The 21,347-nt window shown below is 44.4% G+C and overlaps 1 protein-coding gene across 5 annotated transcripts; it reads right to left on the bottom strand.

The window, feature by feature from the left end:
* Positions 1-2,626: 2,626 nt before the first annotated feature.
* RNASEL (ribonuclease L) lies at positions 2,627-17,976 on the bottom strand. 5 transcript variants are annotated; one of them, XM_060132008.1, is made up of 7 exons: positions 16,328-17,969; positions 12,018-12,103; positions 10,566-10,771; positions 9,633-9,765; positions 5,549-5,679; positions 5,369-5,465; positions 2,627-4,895 (listed from the first exon to the last, which is right to left on the bottom strand). In XM_060132008.1, the coding sequence occupies exons 1-7, from the start codon at positions 17,802-17,804 to the stop codon at positions 4,821-4,823; spliced, it is 2,205 nt and encodes a 734-aa protein (XP_059987991.1). In that variant the 5' UTR covers positions 17,805-17,969; the 3' UTR covers positions 2,627-4,820. The 5 variants fall into 5 exon arrangements, 3 of the variants coding, with proteins under 3 accessions (XP_059987991.1, XP_059988000.1, XP_059988008.1); XM_060132017.1 differs by lacking the exon at positions 5,369-5,465 and having other exon boundaries at positions 16,328-17,972; XM_060132025.1 differs by lacking the exons at positions 9,633-9,765; positions 10,566-10,771 and having other exon boundaries at positions 16,328-17,973.
* Between the last annotated feature and the right edge of the window lie 3,371 nt (positions 17,977-21,347).

Genomic DNA, 21,347 nt, shown 5'->3' with positions numbered 1-21,347 from the left:
GGAGTCTGATGGGCTGGGCTGTTTGTCTCACTGCAGCCAGACATGAGAGAGTTAATGAGGGCCAAATTGCCTACAATATGTTCAGAATCAAAGGTAGCACCACCTTCACTGTTATCACCTGGCCTAAGCCACCATCATTTCTTGCCTGGCTATTGAAATCATCTCTGAATCAGTCTCCTCACTGCTGCTCTTGTTCTCTGCTCCCAGCAGCCAGGGTGAGCTTTTTAAAACTTCTGTTAGTTCATGTCACTACTCTCCTCGCTGACCCTCCCCACCACCACCACCAATGGCTCCCATCTCAGTGTGAAATCCAGCGCCCCTAAAATGCCTTTCCAGGTCCTAGAGACCTGGCGCCATTGCCTTTCTGACCTCACCTCCTGCTTCTCTCTTGCTCCCTCATTGCAGCCAGATTGGCCTCCCTGCAGTTCCTCAGACGTAGTGGACACATGCCCAGTTCAAGGCTTTGCACTGGCTGTTCACGCTGCCTGGAAGGCTCCTCCTCCATGTATTCACATGGACCTCCCTTCACCTCAAGTCTCTGGGCAGTTCTCACCTCCTCATTGAAGGCTACCCTGATGGCCCAATGCCCACTCATCCACCCCTGCCCTAGCTCTCCCTACGTCCTCCTTTCTTTTTTCATTTTTTCCTGTAATGCTTATAACTTTCATTCTCACTAGAGGATGTATTTATTATGCTTATTGTATATCGTATCTCTCCTCTGCTAGAGTATAAGCTCCTTGAGGGCGGGGATTTTTGTTCTGTTTGTGGATGTATCCCAAACACCTAGAATGGTACTCGGCACTTAGTAGGCACATAATAAATATCTGTTGAAAGGATGAATGAATAAGGTTTGATTTACAACTTGATTCTCAGCTCAACTAGCCAAAGGAGAAAGGAAACCAGGGAAGGTTAAGATTCCGGAGATCCCACTGAGTAAAATGTTGTAACAAATCGCCCATGGTACTCACCTCCCTCCTTCAATACATTGATATGTATTGGGAACATCGCTGTCAGCTAGGGACCATAGAAGGCAAGGGGCCTTCGATGGAGGGTAACTTTGATCTGTGGATTGTACACATACTTCTGTGTCCATCCCATGTCACTTGATGAATGTCACTAGAGGGTCTGGTGCCTAGCTTCAAAAGCACCGCATAATCAGGGCCCAACTCATCTCACTGGTCACCATCTTTCCTCACTCACACTGAGCTAGTGGGGGTCTGGCCATGTGCAAGGCTGAAAGAGGGACTGGGGGAAGAGCTCATTTCAGTTTCTCACCATGGACTATTTTTTCAAGATCACTTTGTGGAGAAAAGATGGGGCATGAGGATGAAAGCTCAAGGCTCCTGCTTCAGTCCAAATGAGAAATGACGGTAGCTTGAGCACAGCAGACACAGAAGGTTGTGAACAGATTTAGAATTTATTTTGGTGAGAGAACCAACTGGACTTATTAATAGATTGGATGTAGGGCGTATGGGAAAAAAGAAGCAAACAAGACTGATAATTCGTAGGCAATTATGTGGATAAATTTCAGAACATGGATATCATCTGTCTATTTATGACGATACTTGTCACGGCACTTGAAAAGATCATCCACGGAGAAAAGAGGAAAAGTGAATTGCTTGAGAATTAATTCGGGGGCACTCAAGGTTTAGGGGTTGAGCAGAGAAGCAGCTGGCAAAGGACACTGTGGAGGAGCAACCACTGGGGAGGAGAAGCAATAAGTGTGGTGCTGCAGGTGCTAAAGAAGACAGGTGCAAGAGCCAAAGGGTAGTCAGCTGAATCAACTGTGGTGTGAGGTTGATGAAGACAGCGAAGGACCATTGGATTTGGTTGCTATGAAGGCCATGGGTAACCTTGACCTCCTAGGCTTTAATAGGAAGGAATGGATGAAAGCCCCGATACACATTCTTACAAAGACCATCCAGCCTACCTGAACTCCCCATCTTTGGCTCTCCAGAAAAGCCACACCCTTTGGACTTGCAGACCTGGGTTTGCACCCTGGCTCTTCCACTTACTACCCATACGAACTTGGGCGACTTAGCAATCCTTTCTGAGCCTTAGTTGCCTCTTCTGTAAAATGGAAATAATTACATCTTATGGCATTGTCATGTTTGTTATGGGATGTCATATATAAAAGCATTAGGCTCTGGAAAGCGGTAGGTGCTCAAGAGGTGGTAACTATTATTCTTACCATAATTTTCCTCTCCTGTGTTGCTTGTTCAGTGCATTCTAGGCAGGCAAGCTTCCCTCGTCTCTGTGTAACCGGCGCTTCTGCTTGACAAGCCCAAGCACAGAATCACTTTGCCTAACACAGTACCTAACATGAACTACAAGCTCAATTAAATGTTTGTGATAATGGCAACTGAATAAGAAATATTTGCAGCATGTCCACAGAAACGCTTAGAGGATTAGAGAGTACAATGATCAGACCCTTCCTTTTCTACAAGGACCCCCAAGGTGTGTATTGTTCCCCAATTAATGGAGGGCTGAAATTAGGCTCCTTTTCCCATTTTTAAAGAGCAGAATGCCTTTCTTAAAGCTTACCCAGGAATTAATCACTGAGCGTTTTCTATTGTAGATATCACTACTCTCTAAAGTAGAAATGTCACTCAGAGAAAATCAGACATTCAGGTAATTCAAAGTTTTATTGAATATGCTTTACAAATGGGCATTTGATTGTCATATCCGAGTACTCACTACAAATCAGAAAAACAAATCTTACTTTTAAAACTTAAAGCAACCTTGCTGCTCCTAAAACCTTAAAGAAAAGTCTTAAGTTTTTTTCTTCCAGTACTTGTTAATTTCATTCAGTGGCACCCTTCTTAGACCACCTCCTTTTTAAATTCTATTTATTTATTTATTTTTGGCCATGCCCTGTGGCATATGGTATCTTAGTCCCCAACCAGGGATCGAACCCGCACCCCCTGCGCTGGAAGTGCAGAGCCTTAACCACGGGACCACCAGGGAAGTCAAGACCATCTCCTTTTCAGAAAGAACCTAAGACACTGTTTTTTCTCCCAGCTCCTCTCATTACAAAGCTTCATCTTCACCACCACAGTGAGGATAAATGGAAAGAACATCAGACTTCATGCCAGAAAATCTTTTCAAATACAGACAGTGACACTTCCTATGCATTAGAGTAAATCAACACGTCTCTAACCTTAGTTTCCTCACCTGCAAAATGAGGATCACAACACTTATCTTACAGGATTATTTTGAAAACTAAAAGAAGTAAAATATGCAGGTGTAATTTACAACTTATAAAACACCATCAAAATATGTCCTAGCATTATTACTCATGTATGAAGAGGGATCGTTCATTTTTAATGCATATTTATTGGTCATTACCATGTGGCAGACATTTTGCTAGGCTGTACGATACACATCAAAAAATATATCTATCATGGGCCCTAAGGAGCCAATTACATATATATCATTCCAGTGGGGAAGAATCATGCTCTGGGTGGAGAGAAACATGCTCTTGGGTGGCCATGGGTGCTAGGAAGCCAGAGAGGACACTCAGACAGGGGTGTGGAAAGTGAGGGCATTCAGAGGACTTCCTGAGGGGGTGACACTGGAACTGTCTCACTGCAGATCGAAAAGCAAGACATCACACTCAAGTCAGTCCTCTGTGAGGTGAGCCACACAGTTCACAGTCCTGGGCTCCCAGCCAGTTCAAAGGTAGCCCAGCCCGCTAAGGCAGGATTTCTCAACCTCAGTGTCACTGATAATTCTGTTCTTCCGGATAATTCTGTGTTTCGGGGGTGCTATCCTGTGCATATCATAGAATGTTCAGCAGCATCCTTGACCTCTATCTACTAGATGCCAGTACAACCCCCCACCCTCAGCTTTGACAGACATTTTAACTGCCCAATGGCCCCTGAAGGGCAAGATTGCCTACAGTTGAGAAATACAGCCTTGACATAATAGAAAACCAACACAGGTGATTCTAGAAGGAACGCATTTCATACAGTTGGTGCTTAGACTTATACTAGTTAGTGCTCAACAAATATTGAATGAATGAATGAGCCACCCAGAGCCCATTTGACCTTTTGGGTCTCATGTAGAAGAGCTCTGAGTTAGTAATTAAGTTCTAAGGTGCCGAGTGAGAGGTAACAATAACACCACGTCCATTTATACTGCGCTCTGTGCAAGTTGTATAATCTGGGGCAAGTAGTTCAATTTCCCTGAGTCTCTCAGGCTCTTCAGTTCCTAAAAGGGGATATTAATCTTATCTTGCAAGGTTGTTGGGAGAATTACATGAGATAATTGATGTAAAACATAAAACATTAGAGGTTTAGGAACTCACTCCTTTGGTGCAGTTGACAAGAGGAATCTTAGCAGGATGCTCTCCCAGCTCCTGCCACTAAGCTTTACCCTTAAAAAGGACTAGAGTAGTTTGAGCATATGCTTTTTTTTGTTATAAACGTGGAGAATGCTGAGCACAGCACCAGGAACTGACACATCAGCTATCCAATTCATTGCTCACAAGCAACCAGGTTAGTCAAAAGGCTCAGGGAATTCCCTGGTGGTCCAGTGGTTAGGACTCCGTGCTTCCACTACAGGGGGCATGGCTTCAGTCCCTGGTGGGGGAACTAAGATCCCACATGCCACGTGGTGCGGCCAAAAAAAAAAAAAAATGTCAAGAGGCCCAGAGAGTTGTGACTCGCCCAGGATTACACAGCAAAAAAATACTTCCCTGAATTCAAAAGGCACTAGGGCTGGCCAGCCTGCTCACCACCACCACCTCCATCACACCTAGGCGTATTTAGCTGTGAGTTTTTGGAAAATGCTTTGTGTATTCTGTGTTCTGTAGTTTCCTATAGACATACATGACCAGATCGGGAAATTTCTCCTGAAAATACTGGGAAGGTGCTCCAATTTTTGACTTCATCCTGAAATGAAACATAAATATTTTGATATGCTTGCCCCAAACTCTGCATCCCCCCTTTATAGCATATGGCCCTGGAAACCTTTTTTGCTCCCCTGGTTTCTATAGCAGAATAAATGAGGACTTTGGAATCTGACAGAGCAAGATTCATCTCCTGACTCTTCAACTAATGGACTAAACTTTGGCAACTTAAGTTTTATGAACCTCAGTTTTATTATCCATAAAATGAACATAATACTATCCCACAATCCCTTATCTACAATGCTGAAATCCAAAAAAGCCCTCAAAACTGCAAGTTTTTTGTGAGTTTACAGCTAAGAATTTTGGTAGCGAAAGCTAATTGGATTAACACGGGGCTACTCTTCCAATGCTACATTTGCTTTACCCAGCCACGCAGTCCCCTGTGTTTCTTCACACAAGAATCGCTAGCCTACTGTTAAAGGAGGCTCAGCAAAAAATGAAAAGGAAGAGGAGAACCTGCAGGGCATGTCCACTGTTGACTGTAAGACCCTTGTGATGGCCCTTTTCCACACAGAAGGAGGAATGACTTTCATCAAAATAAATATTCTTCTTTCTATCAAATTAGCAGATATAAATTTAGAACTGGAATTTTTCAATTATTCTCATCTCAAACATGACTTCTCATACATGACTTACTCTCGATTCTTTTTTTCATTGATGTGCTCTCCCAAATTCCGGATGAACTTCAGCAGGTCACCCACGGTGTCCTGATAAACGTTGCCTTTTTTATAAAACTCATTCATTTTTTCCATCACAAATTTGTCAATCTAAAAAAACATTACACAAGAATGTGGTGGCAACACAAAATAAATCCTGAATGTTAGTACAAAGAGGCAGAGTACAAATCTGAATATATGTCAAAATTTCTACTAATTGATAAAGCAAATTAATACAAAGAAAAGAATGGACGTAAGCACCGTACACCACAACGCTAACTGTAGTTGTGTTTGGATGTGGAATTATAAATAACTTTAAATTCGTGTATCTATTTTCCAAGAGAATTGTTTTCATAGAAATTAACTACATTAAAACATGGTTTAGGAAATCGTTGGCTACTATACGAGGAAATTTGCTCACTATACTCTACAGTAGCACTGTCCTTGTGGCCACCCTTCCAATTTCATACTTGATTACATCTCCTCCTTTAAGAGGGTTGTCCTGACTGAAACCAGGCGTTGCAGCCATTGCCATAGTGAGTGTGGTTGTTCTTTGTTTTGTTTTGTTTGTAATTATGTTTCCAAAGGTTACATGTTTCTCCTTGTCCCTAGGTGTCCCAGGGCAGCTGCTGTCATATTAATAATGCCTTCCTGGGCTTCCCTGGTGGCGCAGTGGTTGAGAGTCCGCCTGCCGGTGCAGGGGACACGGGTTTGTGCCCCGGTCCGAGAGGATCCCACATGCCGCGGAGCGGCTGGACCCGTGAGCCATGGCCACTGAGCCTGCGCATCCGGAGCCTGTGCTCCGCAATGGGAGAGGCCACAACAGTGAGAGGCCCGCATACCGCAAAAAAATAAAATAATAATAATAATAATGCCTTCCTCTTGTAGATGGCTCTGATAGGTAGAAAGAGTCTGGAGTAAGAGAATAAGATGCAACACCCATGAAGCCAGAGGGTCCCTTAGGAAGAGTAACTGGTGACTAGAAGCCTGCCTGGGGGTACTATGTGTGGAGCACATGTGAGAAATGCTGAGCATGTATGTGTACGAGAAGAGGCAGCCATGTGAAGAAGGTGGAGTCCACACTGGAAAACTGGTTGCACGCCCAGGAAAATGGGCAAGTCACCAAAATCAACAGGACAACAAAGCTGAAAATGAAAAGATAAGACTTGAAGTCAATCAAAATTCAACATATGTCAATGAAATTTAAGGGAAAGAACCAATGAACTGGGAGACAAAAGAACAGAATTCTCTTTCCAGCTCTGCCAACCTCTGGCTTTCCAGCCCTGAGTATTTGGGGTTCCACCTCTGAGCCTCAACTTCCTTGGCAATTAAATGATTTGGTGGACTTGATGGCATCACAACATTGTGCAGTGAGCCGCTTTAGCACGTGGCCTTTTTTTTTTTTTTCCCATTTTTTTATTGAAATGTAGTTGATTTACAATGTTGTAATTTCTGGTACAGCAAAGTGATTCAGTTATACATATATATACATATTCTTTTTCACATTCTTTTCCATTATGGTTTATTAGAGGGTATTGAATATAGTTCCCTGTGCTATGCAGTAGGACCTTGTTGATTAAATACGTTTTTATATTTTTATTTTTAATCAGTTTTAAATGTTTCTCTAGGGGAATTGGCACATTTAATATTTGGTCTCATTTGTATTATCTTTTTTTCTGTATCTCTATTTTCCTATTCGCTTTTCAATTCTGTACCTTCTATTACAGTAGATTGGGTATCCTTTTGTTATTTGTAGTACAATCAGAATAAAATCTTATGTAAATTATCTGAGGATAAAAAAGTAGTTCTACCATAATTTTTCATGTTTATAAATAGAACTGAGGCTCCTTTCTCTGGATGATAGAGTCTTGCGTCTTTGGGTTCAGCCCCATTTTCTCCAACCCCCTTGTCTCCCAGGTTCCTCGTTGTTGTATCTTGTTCTCTGGAAACACTTTTTTTTTTTTAATTATTTATTTTTTTTGTGGTACACGGGCCTCTCACTGTTGTGGCCTCTCCTGTTGCGGAGCACAGGCTCCAGACGCGCAGGCTCAGCGGCCATGGCTCACGGGCCCAGCCGCTCCGCGGCATGCGGGATCTTCCCAGACCAGGGCACGAACCCGTGTCCCCTGCATCGGCAGGCGGACTCTCAACCACTGCGCCACCAGGGAAGCCCCTGGACACACTTTTTAAAATTACATTTTTGCACCTTAGAACCCACCTGTATCATCACATCTGATGACTGATAACGTTCCATTACCTCCATAACCTTTATCTCTCTAGTGATATTTAGCACCTTATTTGTACTTTCCTCTTCATTTCAATTCTGTCCTTCCTTCTTGTGCCTCTGGACCTTTGGGCTTTGATTGACAATTTACCCAACACCACTGCATTTTCTCAAACCTTGCTTCTGCTTTCAAACAGAAAGTAAAGGCCAGATAATTAACCTTCAAGAGAATGACTTTCCTATATGGTCTGAAAATAATGCTCCATTTAACACTGAGTGGAGAGTGAGAAAAGAAGGGAAACAATAGCTTTCATCACCTGCTTCTTCTGTGCTTTGTGCTCTATACTTCTCTTATTTCTACTTTTGCAACCACTTTTACTAGCACTTCAGTCTTGAGGTTGGATTTCTCCTTTCTATTGCCTGTAGTACCGTTTCTCTGTCTCAGACATTAAAAAGAAAAAGAAAATGACAATCTCTATCAGCTACAGGTTAGCACATGGCCTTTAAGCCAGAGTGCCCAGCTTCAAATCCTGCTGCACCCTTTACTGATTCTGTGCCTTTGAAACAAATCACTTGTCTGTGCCTCAGTTTACCCACCTGCAAGATGGAGCTAATTGCCTCAGAGGCTGTTGTAAAGATTAACTGTGGTTACTCATGGAAAGTCCTGAGAACTACAGCTGCCATGTAGTTAGCACTACGTGATCGTTAGCTATTACTATCATCTGCTCTGGTTTCAAATGTCTTTGTTTCTACAAGTTTAATTTTTAGCTGAACTTTTATAGACATTCATTTAGCAAAGAGTCATGGCACACCTACTCCATGCCAAGAATACAATGACAGACAAGACAGCGGATGGTCTCTGCCCTCGTGGAACTTACTGTGTAGCAAGAAAGAGAGACGTTAAGCCAGCAATTATGAGTGTGATATGTGGTCTAGAGGCAAGCAAGGGAAGGAAAGAAAAATGAGACGCAGAAATGAAGAGGTTTGAAAGAACTCTTCAACTCTTAAGATACAGAAGCTGCTGGTCTCACTCAAAGACTTGAGAGCTATGGATTTTCCCATAATGCTTTGCCCATGTCTCTGGGGTACCCAGCATGTATCCCACAGCCATCATTCTGTGGGTCTCTCCGCCCCACATGGATGCTGTACTCTGTTTTGTATATCTCTGACCTTGCATGGGCCTAACACATACTGGTACTTGATAGATGTCTGCTCATTAATAATAACGAAAGTTCTGGTAGTACTGACTAGACTGAAATGGTGATTAATTTTTATGTTCCACTATATTGAGTGGACCTTCTCTGGAAGAGGAGGAATTTGAAAGATCATGTTTTTTTCTTTTCTTTTTTTTTTTTCATTTTCTGTTCTCTCATACAGAAAATAGGTGTGTCTATGTACATGGATGTTCAGGCAGGGCTGTTCACTGACAGCAGAGGGAGCCAGTCTCCCTGGATGGAAATGCCCCATGGGGGAGTCCCTCCTTTGGGCTAAACTCTATTTCATCAGCTGCTCTTGTCACAGTGGAAATAGAACTATTAGTCAGACCTCGCTCAGAAAACAAGGCTTGAGAGAAAGAGACACAGAAAAGAAAAAGGCTCTTGGGCTGTGACAAGGCCATCCTAAAGAGGAGCCTGGATGAGTCTCTCAGGAGGGCCTGGCCTGGAGCAGAGACTCAAAAGGGCAGAGGGGACCTGGGATGGGAGGAGGGAGAGGAAAATCCCCTTTCTCACCACTTGGTTGGGCCAGGCCCGTAGTATAAAACAGTTAGGAAAACCAACATAACACATGACACAGATTCTTATTCCTGGAATACCTCCCAGACCATAGGAGTTGTTCGCACCTTAGTTGTCCACTGGGCAAAACTTGTGGAAAGTTCAGATGTTCCAGGTTGCAGAAGCTGGAGGATCTTGCCCTTAGTATTTCTCATTTTGATGTCAGATTCATTTCCCACATCCCTAAGGGTCCTGTAGCGGCTGAGAACGACAGAATCATCACGGTTGTTCCATCCTAATTCCATCTAATCTTTACAGAACTATTAGATTTTGGCTTTTGATAGGAGTAGTAAAAGCATGTCTCTAAAATCTGCATAAGGGGAGAGCTCTCTCTCTCTCTGTTTTCCCTCATCCTTTTTCTATTCTTCAATGGAGAAAACCAGATCCAGAGAAGTTCAGTCACTGCTCCAATGACACCCAGCCAGGAAATGCCAAGCTGAGAGAAAAGCCTGGATCTGCTGACTCCCAGCCCGACTCCTGCCCACCTCACCATGATGGTTAATTTTATGTGTTAATGTCACTGACCACACAGGGCCCAGGTTAAATATTATTCTGGGTGTGTCTGTGAGGATGTTTCCGAGGAGATTAGCATTTGAACCAGTGGACTCAGTAAAGCAGATGGCCCTCCCCAATGTGAGTGGGCATTATCGAATCTATGGAGGGCCTGCCTAGAATGAAAGGGGAAATTCGCCCCTCTCTGCCTGGTTGCTTCAGCTGGGACATGGCTCTTCTCTTGCCCTCAGCTGTCCCAGTTCTCAGGCTTTCAGACCCTTACTGGAATCTCCATCTTCAGCTCCCCTGGTTCCCAGACCTTTGGATTCAGATTAAATTACACCATTGGCTTTCCTGGGTCACCAGCTTGAAGACGGCAAATAGTGGAACTTCTCAGCCCCAATATTGCATGAGGCATTTCCTTATTTTGTACATATATAAAGAGCCCTGACTAATACACTCACTGTCTCTGTCCTGGAGGCCCGTAATATACACTCAGTTTTCCTTACCTCGCCCAACTCCAAAAGAAGGGATGACCCAGCAGGCCACTCAGATGGTCCTTCACATTGTCCCCAGGGGAGAACAGGTGATGAATGAGGTCCCGAGTTTCCTCATCTGGAGAAAGTTGAATCAACTCTCCATTTCTTAGATCCTTCAGCCTCTCAAAAGAAATGTCTCCCTGGTTTACCACGTACAGGACCAGCAGTCCCAGGGCCTACACAAAAGCCATAAATCAAGCCAAAAGCGCCTATGAATTTTCGCTCTATTTGGGGAACTTTGGAGGGTGTGGCACAGGCTATGAGCAAATGGAAAACGGGTAGAATCTCGAGGAGATTCCACAGCCTGGTCAGGGAGAGAAGGCATGGGCTTGTGCACAGAGAACTCTTCAAGGTAGTGTAGTCTAGGATACTACCCCTTCAAGGTAATATAGTTTATAGGTTTAGGTTTATAAGGAACAAAAGATAATCCCAGGCCAGGGTTGTCAGGGCAGACTGCTTAGAGGAAGAGGAATTTGAGCTAGACCTCAAAGTACGGATAGAACTTAGATAAGCAGGGGAAAGGGAGAAGGTTTTAAACAAGGGGGATGCTCAGAGTCTGGGTGGGAACTGGGACTTTGGGTCGGGCCTATGTCAGGCCACAGATCAAGGAGCCAGACCAGGTCCCGCAGAATAGAGGGAAGGCCCCAGGAGTCAGGGCACAGCAAGGGAGGAAGGACCAGGAAGGAGGCCAGCACAGAAACTGCACTGGGAAGGACACCAGTCAGTGAAGGAGCTAAAATCTGGAGCCGCTGAACCAGAAAGGCCAGGCATGGATGGAGAGTTCTCATCTATTGGGTTGGAAGTTCAGCGCCCTGGAAAACTCCAGGCGAGAGCTGCGCTGACAAGCTCAGAATCTATCTGGGAGCCGTGGTCTGCAGAGGCTACGTCTCTGTTCTGTCTCCTCTCTGGAGAAACAGTTCTTTCAGGATCTCAATCTTTGGGGCCAAGTTTAGTCTCTTTTGAGGTGCGGATCGATCCCATCCCTCCGCTGTGCTTGAGAGGGCCTTAGTCGCTGGCCCTCCTAGGAGTTTGGCACACGTGTTTGAATAGAGTGGGAAAAGAAATCTCATTTACTTTGTCTTTAGGCAGAAAATACCTCCTACAGGAATTGTGGAATTATTTTGGAGAAAATCTCCTGGCGGTAATTCTGGAAGAACTGTGGCGTGTTCAGTGTATTTACTATTCAGCCTGTGGGGTCAGAGAGAGATCTAAAGACATAGAGAAAGGGGCCACGGCGATGGTCAACCCCACACCCACTTGGCTGTCTGCAAGGGAGTGAAGGCAGTGAGTACCAGGGAAATGCCGTGAAATGTCTTTCCTTCTGGTTGAAATAGGAACATCCTCTAACTGGCCACAGGGAGTAAAGTAATGAACAAAGAAGGAAGCAGAAAGATAGAAAAGTAAATTGTTTGTAGAAATTACCTTTAGATCTCTCTTGATTTCCTGTGGATCTCCGGTCCACTTGATGCTTTTATCGAAATCTGCCAGGTAAGCGCCATTCTTGTAATCTAAGGGATGGTTTGTAGAGATGCATTGAAAATCCTCATTCTCCACATGCTGTAATTAATTTAAATAAGTCTGTAACACAATGTACAACCTATCATCTCTGAGGAAGACAATGATAAGCTCACATCTGCTTTGCTGTTTGCTTCTCAAAACACTGTCACGTGCACTGTGTCGTTTGATCTCTCAGGTATCTGCCAAGAGCAGGACTTACATTTTATTTGTTCCAAGCCAAGGGGTGGGGAAGCATGAGGATAAGTATACCAGCTCCCCAGTCATGCAACTCCTGGGGTCAAAGAGCACAGATCTGTAAAGAAGCTGCTGGCCGGAGTTAAGGTTTCATCCTATAGCTAAAGAACAACTAAACAATAAGGATCCGAATCCAAGACCACCTTAAGCATAGCATTCCACCAAATCAAGCCCACTGGTCACTGCCCACTAAGACGTTGTAATCTGTTACCACGAATAAACCATGTGCTGGTAATGAGTCACTGCCTCCTTGCCCCCTTCAGAATCTTCCTCCCTTAAAGGAAGCCACTAAGTCCTCAGAAAGAGGGATGCATGGATGAGAGAGGTCAGGAACAAAATGAAAGGTGGGTGAGGCAGTAATTTGTCCTCGAAGAGGTGGCTTCGAGGAGTCTGAGAGGAAGGCTGGGTAACCCCACACAGGATGATGGCCAGTACAACTGTGTGCTTCTCAAACTCCTTTCATTATGAACTTAGACATCACAGTTGTGAGGAAACTCAGAGTCTAACAAAAAGGAACCCACTAAATCATTCAACAAGTGTTTAGTGAGGGGAAAAAAATGATGGCGAGGAAGGAGAACACAGTCCTGGCCCTACAGAGTTTAGAGTCTCTGGGCAAGGGGACCGATACTAAAGGAGGATAAACATTAAATGAATTGCAATTTTGAAAATGCTAGCCAAAAGTGCAGGATGCCCTAAAAGTGGATCACGAGAAGAGCTACATGGCTGGGGTGGGGGTGCGGGGAGGGTGGAGAAGTTTTCTTTAAGGAAGAGACACCTAGGGAATCCCCTGCTGGTTCAGTGGTTAGGACTCCAAACTTCCACTGCAGGGGGCATGGGATCAATCTAGTTGAGGAAATAAGATCTCACATGCTGCATGGTGCGGCCAAAAAAAAAAAAAAAAAAATGCAAGAGACGCCTAGACAGAAAAGATCAGAAAGTAGAATTTGGGTAGGTGAGTGGAATGGGGAACAGAGGGAAGAGAGGATTCCAGCTAGGAATGCGTGGAGAAGTCCACTCTGGCAGAAGGAAGGCCCAAGTGTGCACTTGGGGAGGAGGGACAGAGTCAGAAAGTTGCTTGTGATGAGGGTGAAGGGGCAGATGGGGTGCAGATCATAAACCACAGACCACTTTCGATTATTTGGAGTGATAAATTCCCTTCCCTTATTTAAGCCACTTGGAGTCGAGTTTTCTGCTACTGACATTTGAAAGTACCTAATGGAATACCTCACCTCTCTTCTAACATTTGATTTGTTTTTTACACGCCCCAATTTTTTATTTTCAGTTTCAACAGACATTGTTGAAGTGCTATAAAAAGTTTTAATGCTTATGCCCAGTTTCTGCACTACAGTGTAGCGAGGGAATTTGGCCCTGCTGACACCTGATTTGGTGCCAGTGGAACTGGTTTCATACTTCTGGCCTCCAGAACTGTGGGAGATTAAATTCCAGTTGTTTTAAGCCACCAGATTTGTGACAATTTCTTTTAACAGCCATGGAAACGTACACATTTGGTGAGCTATGTTTCTTTGGGTGGAAATTCTTCTGTTTCATGCCTGTCTTTCACGGTATTGGCACCTCTTGCATATCCTAAGTGATTTTCGACTGTAAGCCTTACTTTGCGGTCGAGACTCCCTGATGTCCTGTGAGTTGTTTCTGTTAATGCCACCCAACAGAGTGGAGGGATGGAAGCAGTCGTCAGAGCTTCTGCTTTGCATTTTATTCAGTGAAGCTCGGGGGTAAGCAGGACATGCCACTTAGTAGCTGCTTTGGCAGAAATCTTGCATGTTTAACTGCTCTTTGTTTCTCTTGATATCACCAATGACCCAGTGTCTCAAGCAGTCCCCCTGTCTGTAGAAGAAAGGTCTGTCATAGATGCTTGGTCCCTGGGGAAGAGGGGAAGCCCAGGGTTTGATCTTCCTAGTGTCGACTGTCACAGCAATCTGCCTGCTAGCTGGTCCTTGGTCCTCTCCTGCTTCTGGCTTCCATCACTTTGGAGTGGCACTTTTCTACACTGTTCCTACGTTCATAAGTAATGTTTATCTGTGGCTTCCTGCATTTGTCCTGGACTCCTGTATTATTCTTCAATCCCATCCTATCTATGTTTAGTCTCTCCATGATTCTTCAAGGATTTTGTCCTCTAGGAATTCTTTTTTTAATGTTGATCTCAGTTATGAATTCATTTAAAAATCTTTTCCCATCATTGGAGGGATTTAATACAGGGAAGAGTCTGCAGTATGTGCTAGGTTCGCCACCTTGAGGCAGAAATATAATCAGTTCTTTACTGTTCAAGCTTAAGAATGGAAGAAGTGGTGCTAGAAATTTCAAAGAATAGGTAGTCACAACTTATTTTTCTTTAGAACGTGATGTGTGATCCTTTTGCATCAAGATCAGCAGGTAAACTTGGGAAGGACCTCACCTTTGGCTGAACCTCAAAGACTTCCTTACTGGGTAGAGTTGCACATATTTCTGGCCCTTGTCAGTCTCCCCAGCGAAGTTGCTTAAAACCAGGAAGGAGTGCCGCAAACACCTGTCCTCACACTAAAACCAGATCTTACGTCTACCTATTTCTCTCTTCCAGGACCTTAAGTACCGTTCTCTGACTCTCAGTACCCACATCTTCTTTTTGCCCTGGTCCCTTACACCAAGCTTAAATGTCAGTGCATGTCTGTAGGTTAGGTATCTGCTTCTGCTTAGCCCTCTAGACAAGCACCTGGCCTTTGTTGGGCACTTACAATGTACAGATGACTTGTCCATTTGACATACTGCACTTAGACCTCATAACAACCTTATGAGGGAGGTATTATCAGTCTCAAGTGAGGAAACCAATGCTCACAGAATTAAGCGACTTGCTTGAGGTTACAAAGCTACAAAGTGGTGGGACAAGGCTGCAAGGCTCCTTAAATATGGCTGAAGCCAAGGCTCTTTTTACTGTCCCACCTTGCCCCCTGGGACTTTACACTCAGCTCTGCTTGGTTTTTTTTTGGGGGGGGGAGGTTTTGAATTTTATTTTATTTATTTATTTTTCATACCGCAGGTTCTTATTAGTTATCTATTTTATACATATTAGTGTATATATGTCAATCCCAGTCTCCCAATGCATCTTGCTGCCCCCCCCACTTCCCCCCCTTGGGGTCCATACGTTTGTTCCCTACTCTGCTTCGTTTGTTTGTTTGTTTGTTTGTTTGGCTGTGTTGGGTCTTCGTTGCTGTGCAGGTTTTCTCTAGTTGCGGCGAGCAGGGGCTACTCTTCGTTGCCGTGTGCAGGCTTCTCATTGTGGTGGCTTCTCTTGTTGTGGAGCATGGGCTCTAGGTGCGTAGTTGTGGCTCACGGGCTCAGTAGTTGTGACTCGCAGGCTCAGTAGCTGTGGCGCACAGGATTAGTTGTTCTGCGGCATGTGGGATCTTCCTGGACCAGGGCTCGAACCCATGTCCCCTGCATTGGCAGGCGGATTCTTAACCACTGCGCCACCAGCAAAGCCCTCAGCTCTGCTTGTATCCTTGAATGTTGCTTTAGTTTATTTTGGTTTTGGTTTGCAGCAGTGGACACTGACTTGTTCCGTCTGCTTGCAGTATGTTTCACCGTGTCACATCTTAACCTGGATCCCAATTTTAACCTCAGCTTTGCCATTAAGTTTCACTGTAACTGCCACCTTCTCTGAAGGAACACACTTTCTAGGTTCCCTGACTTGCAGACTACTCTAAGAATTCAAACTTCTGGAGCTGGCTCCATCCAAGACCTACAAATCTGTATTTGCCAAGGGCAATATAAGGTTAGCCTGCTATTCCATTGGCATCCTCGACCTCCACGTGGAATACGGGTTATACCTGGTAGCAGGAGAGGTTGCACTGTCACCATCAATTTGTTACATTAATCCTCAAACTGAACAATCCACACTGACTCTAGTTCTTCCCTGTTCTGCCATGAAAATCCTTTCCCCTTGTAACAAAAGGCCCTACGTTTCTAAGAGAACACTGGGGACTTACCTATTAACATGTTTTGTGGCTGCAGATCCTGGTGAGTGTATCCAGACAGGTGTAGTTCCTTAACAGCCTTAAATAGAGACGAGAGGACATTTCGAGCAAACTCATCTTCCTTATTTCGCACAGCCTCCCCTCTGTGGTTGGCCAAGTGCTCCTCCAGTGTGTGTTCACACAGGGCGAGGCACACATACAGAGAGCCCTTGTAGTTCTCACTGCCATAGAATGTCACCACATTACTGTTGATTCGGTTGCTCTGCAACGAGGAGACTTCATTTTGTCCATGTATGCTGCCTTCATAGAATAGCTTCACAGCTACCTCTTGGTCTTCATAGAACCCCAGGTAGATGCCCCCTTCAGAAGTGTCAGCAATTTTATATTCTTCATCAATAAAGATCTTAAGTTTGCCAATCATAGGGCGGTATATCCCGTGGAGATGTTTCAGGGCTTCCCCCCAACGTGAGCTCTGCGGCTTCCAGTCTTGAGCAGGAGGGTGAAAATCTTCTACGGCTCCATGCTGGCGAAGAAACTTTGCAAGGTCATGGTCATAATTGCGCCTTGCCATGGCAAGAAGGTCTCCACAATCTGTTCTGGCTCCTTTGTGGCACAGCAACTGGGCGATTTCCTTCAGCTTGAGTTCAATAGCAAGATGCAGTGCTGTTTTGCCCTCATTGTCTGTGTCATTGATCTCTATATGTTTTTGTTCCAGAAGCATCTGTACCAAACCCAGGTTCTTCTTTTCCACTGCCAGGATCAGGGGCGTCTTCTTTCCTTCCCCCCTCACACTGACATCAACCTTACAGTCCAGCAGAAGGCGAGTAATGGCCTTCACCTTCTCATTGTCAGAGTGCAGAAGAGCATGGGTCAAAGCATTTCTGCCCATATTGTCTCGGGCATTGACATCTGCCCCCATCTCGTGAAGGAGGATCCTCACGACATCTACATGCCCTTCTTCAGCAGCATCCATGAGAGCAGTGGCCCCTCCTTTCCTAATCTTCTCTTGATCCTGCTTTGTCTTTCGATGCAAATTCACCTTGGCTCCATTGTTATACAGGAACCTTAAGGCTTCGACTCTACCATACGCAGAGGCTTCCATGAAAGCTGTGAAGCCATGAACATCGCACTCGTTGACATCTGCTACTTTCGGAAGTAAAAGTTTGAGCACCTTCACATTTCCAGTGATGCCAGCAACTATGAAGGGAGTGGCCCCATTCCTCTTCCGCAGACAAGGCTCAGCACCATAGTTAAGCAGAAGATCCACAATGTCCTCGTTGCCACTTTGTACTGCATTATGCAAAGGTGACCAGCCCCATTCTTCATCCTGGAAATTGACATCAGCCCCTTTTTTTAGCAATTGCTGGACCAGCTCAATGTCATCTTCTTTAGTAGCTTTAATCAACAAATGATTGTCTTCCTCTGAAACCCTCCCATTAGTAGAGGGTGTGGGTCTTTCCTGAGGATTGTTAGGGCTCTTGGTCTCCATGATGGTAAATACCACTGGTTACAAATTTTTTGCCTTTTTTTCAAGAAAATGAAAAACTTCTCTCCTTGGGATTTGATCAAAGAGACGTGGAACTCTTAGAAAATCCTGTCAGGGTAAATCAGAATTATCTGGCTATAGACCACCAGTATCAGGAAGGACAATACTCTTGAAGTCTTCCGACTTTCCACTTGGAGATGAGAGAGGAACTTCATAATTTTATAATAGTGAGAAAACATTTAGACTTCCCTGGTGGAGCAGTGGTTAAGAATCTGCCTGCCAATGCAGGGGACACGGGTTCGAGCCCTGGTCCGGGAAGATCCCACATGCCGTGGAGCAACTAAGCTCGTGAGCCACAACTACTGAAGCCCACGCGCCTAGAGCCCATGCTCCACAACAAGAGAAGCCACCGCAATGAGGAGCCTGTGCACCGCAATGAAGAGTAGCCCCCGCTCGCAGCAACTAGAGAAAGCCTGAACGCAGCAACGAAGACCCAATGCAGCCAAAAATAAATAAATTTATAAAAAAACGAAAACATTTGAATTTGAGAAATTAATTTTACTAGCAACTTTTTCAAAATACATCTATTATAGAAATTTTTATTATAGAATATTATAAATATATATAAATTTTAAACAAGAAAATTATTACTTTATTCTCCCATTGCCCAGGAACAGGTATTGTTAATATTTTAGTATATTTCTATAGATTTTTAAAAAAATAGTTGGGCTCATGCTCTGTAAGTAACTTTGTATCCTGCCTCCTTTCATTTAATGCCTTATTATAAATAATGTCCTATGTTATTACAAGTGGGATTTTTTTTGGTTTTTTTTGCAGTACGCGGGCCTCTCACTGCTGTGGCCTCTCCCGTTGCGGAGCACAGGCTCCGGACGCGCAGGCTCAGCGGCCATGGCTCACGGGCCCAGCCGCTCCGCGGCATGTGGGATCTTCCCGGACCGGGGCACGAACCCGTGTCCCCTGCATCGGCAGGCGGACTCTCAACCACTGCGCCACCAGGGAAGCCCTACAAGTGTTTTAAAACATTTTGATGGCTATGCAATATGCCATCAGAGAGGTTTTTCAGTTCTCTACTATGGAGCAAATTTTTAAAATAACTTTTAAAACAGAGTTTCAAAATGATTATTTTTTTCACAATTCGAAATAATGTTAGAGCAAATTTAGCTTACTTTAGCTTGTTTTCTTATGCTAGATCTTATAATAGATTTCTTATGATAGATTTCAAAGAACTGAATGCCGAGTCAAAGGCTATGATTGTTTTTAGGATTCTCAACCTATATTAATACATTTTTTCCCAATGCCATATAAACATACTCTTACTAGGAATAGATGGCCTTTTAAAAAAAACAGAACCCTCATTTAATAAGAAAATATGTGTTTTTCATCAGTTTGTGTTTCTGGTTGAACACGCTCAGCACATTCCTGGTTCTTTGCATGTGTGCAGTCCTATTCAAACTAGTGTAGGGTATGGTTAAGAACTCGGACTCCCAACTCAGCAAGATCGAAGTTTGAGCCCCTGGTCTTGTAATTCTAGACTCTTACTTCCTAATCGTGTAACCTTAGATTATTAAGTCTCGATTTTCTGTTCCCTCAAATGGGGGCAACAATAAATACAGTCCCCCGTATAAAGTGCATTGAAGTAGGGAGAGGGGGAAATATTAAGCCTTCGATAAATGGTAGAGCTAATTACGTCCGTTTATGAAAACAAAAGTTAACAAATCCCAGTCTCCCCACCCATGTGCATATACACACTACACAAATAGGGAACCTGGGGTGTCAGTTTAATCCAACTGCCCTTGATCAGCTCTGAGCAATTTAGACCCAATTCAAACAGCAGATGGCAGCAAACTGTTACCTGAATATTTACATAACTACATCTGCTGCAAAATTCAGAGCAACCATTTTTCAGCAATCTCACCCCCTCCGACAGTGTCAAAGCCCTTACCTCAGAGGTCTAATCAAATGTGCAGCGGAAGCACAATCACCCGGTAATGAACTCTCTGGACCCAATGTTTGTGTAAACACTTCCGGTGACAGTGAGTGTGAGGTGGGCTGGAATAAAGGACCAGAGAAGGAAAGAATCTCGAAGAAACCTGGAAGACTCAGGGTTTCTTCGAACTTCTTTCCTCCTCCGGTCTTTTATTTATTCCAGCCCACCTCCAACTGCTAACTTCAGTGTAATACAATCGTTTAAGAATACCACATCTTGGACTCCTTTTGAGGAAATGCAAATAAAAATGACGATAATGATAATAATAATAATAAAAGAACCCCCAAGTGAAATATCAGAGTAGAAAATGAAAATAACCCATCAAAAACACTGCAAGGGAAGAGTCCTGCTTTCAGTTTCATTTTCTCCACATGACAAGATGTGCCTGATAAACTGAGATGACTTGCATAAATAATGTGTGGATTGTGACAGAACCCTGGGAATCTCAGGTGGGCTCAGGCCCAAAGGGCCCCCTGGGGCTGACCAGCTGGCTCTGTGAGCTCTCTCCTCTCCTCCAGTTCTACACCCACTGTCATCTCCAGTCCCCAAAGCCCAAGGAATCCTTCAAAGAAAACAACTTCTCAAGCTTTCCCAGCTCTCCTCCTTCTGCCCACCTTACCTTCTAAACAGAGACGCCTCTTCCTTGGTTATTTCTCTGGCAGCACCTAACCCTCAAACACTGTAGCCAGCAAGGAAACAGTTCTTTCTGGGGCTGGAGCGTCGAGAAGCGAGCCAGCCGGGCGGAGCCTAGAAAGGAGAGTGAAAGGAGGAGGGAGGGGACACTGACCACGCCTACACTCAGCAGAGGTGGCCTGAGCTAGTAGCACCTTTAAACCTCCTAGAGGAAAGCAGTGGCTCTTTTGTTTTCTAACCTTTTATTCTCTATTGGAGTATAGTTGATTAACAATATGTTAATTTCAGGTGTACAGCAAAGGGATTCAGTTATACACATACATGTATTTATTCGGTGGCTCTTAACTGATTGCTGAGGGCTGATTTGATGTCCAAGATCGTGCTGCTCAGCCTTCAGCTTTTCAGGTCACAGCTCCAACCTGACCACGTTGTTCCAAACCCCCTATCTTCTTGAGGGAAATGAATGGTAAATAAACATGTATTGGGCACCGACAGGGTGCCTGGCACTATGTTCATTGCATCACAAGAGACTCGGACCCGATCAACCCCTAACAATCCTGATGATGATGAAACTGAGGCTCCAGGAAGCTAGATCAGCCCAAAGCCCAAGCTCCTTCGCTCACCCGGGTGCTGTCAACTCACCACCCTGAGGCAATGTGGCCTCCTGGAAAGGGCACAAGGCTGGCAGTCTTAAGACCTGGTCCTGCAGCCAGAGCTGTGGCTGTTTTGCTGCGTGACCACAGGCAAGTGGTTGAACAATGTTGGGCCTCATTCTCTCATGTTAATATGGTTTTTAAGATTCCTTTCTGCTCTAGAAGTTCCGTTCCTGACCATTTTCCTAGCATGGAGATGCACGCTGTATACTGAAGGCTACCATGGGAAGTATTCCTGTCCTCAAAGAACAT

The sequence above is a fragment of the Lagenorhynchus albirostris genome, chromosome 2, assembly GCF_949774975.1.
Source record: "Lagenorhynchus albirostris chromosome 2, mLagAlb1.1, whole genome shotgun sequence".
NCBI lineage: Eukaryota > Metazoa > Chordata > Mammalia > Artiodactyla > Delphinidae > Lagenorhynchus > Lagenorhynchus albirostris.
The sequence above is the reverse complement of the archived record's forward strand: the minus strand, read 5'-3'. Positions and strand labels throughout refer to the sequence as shown.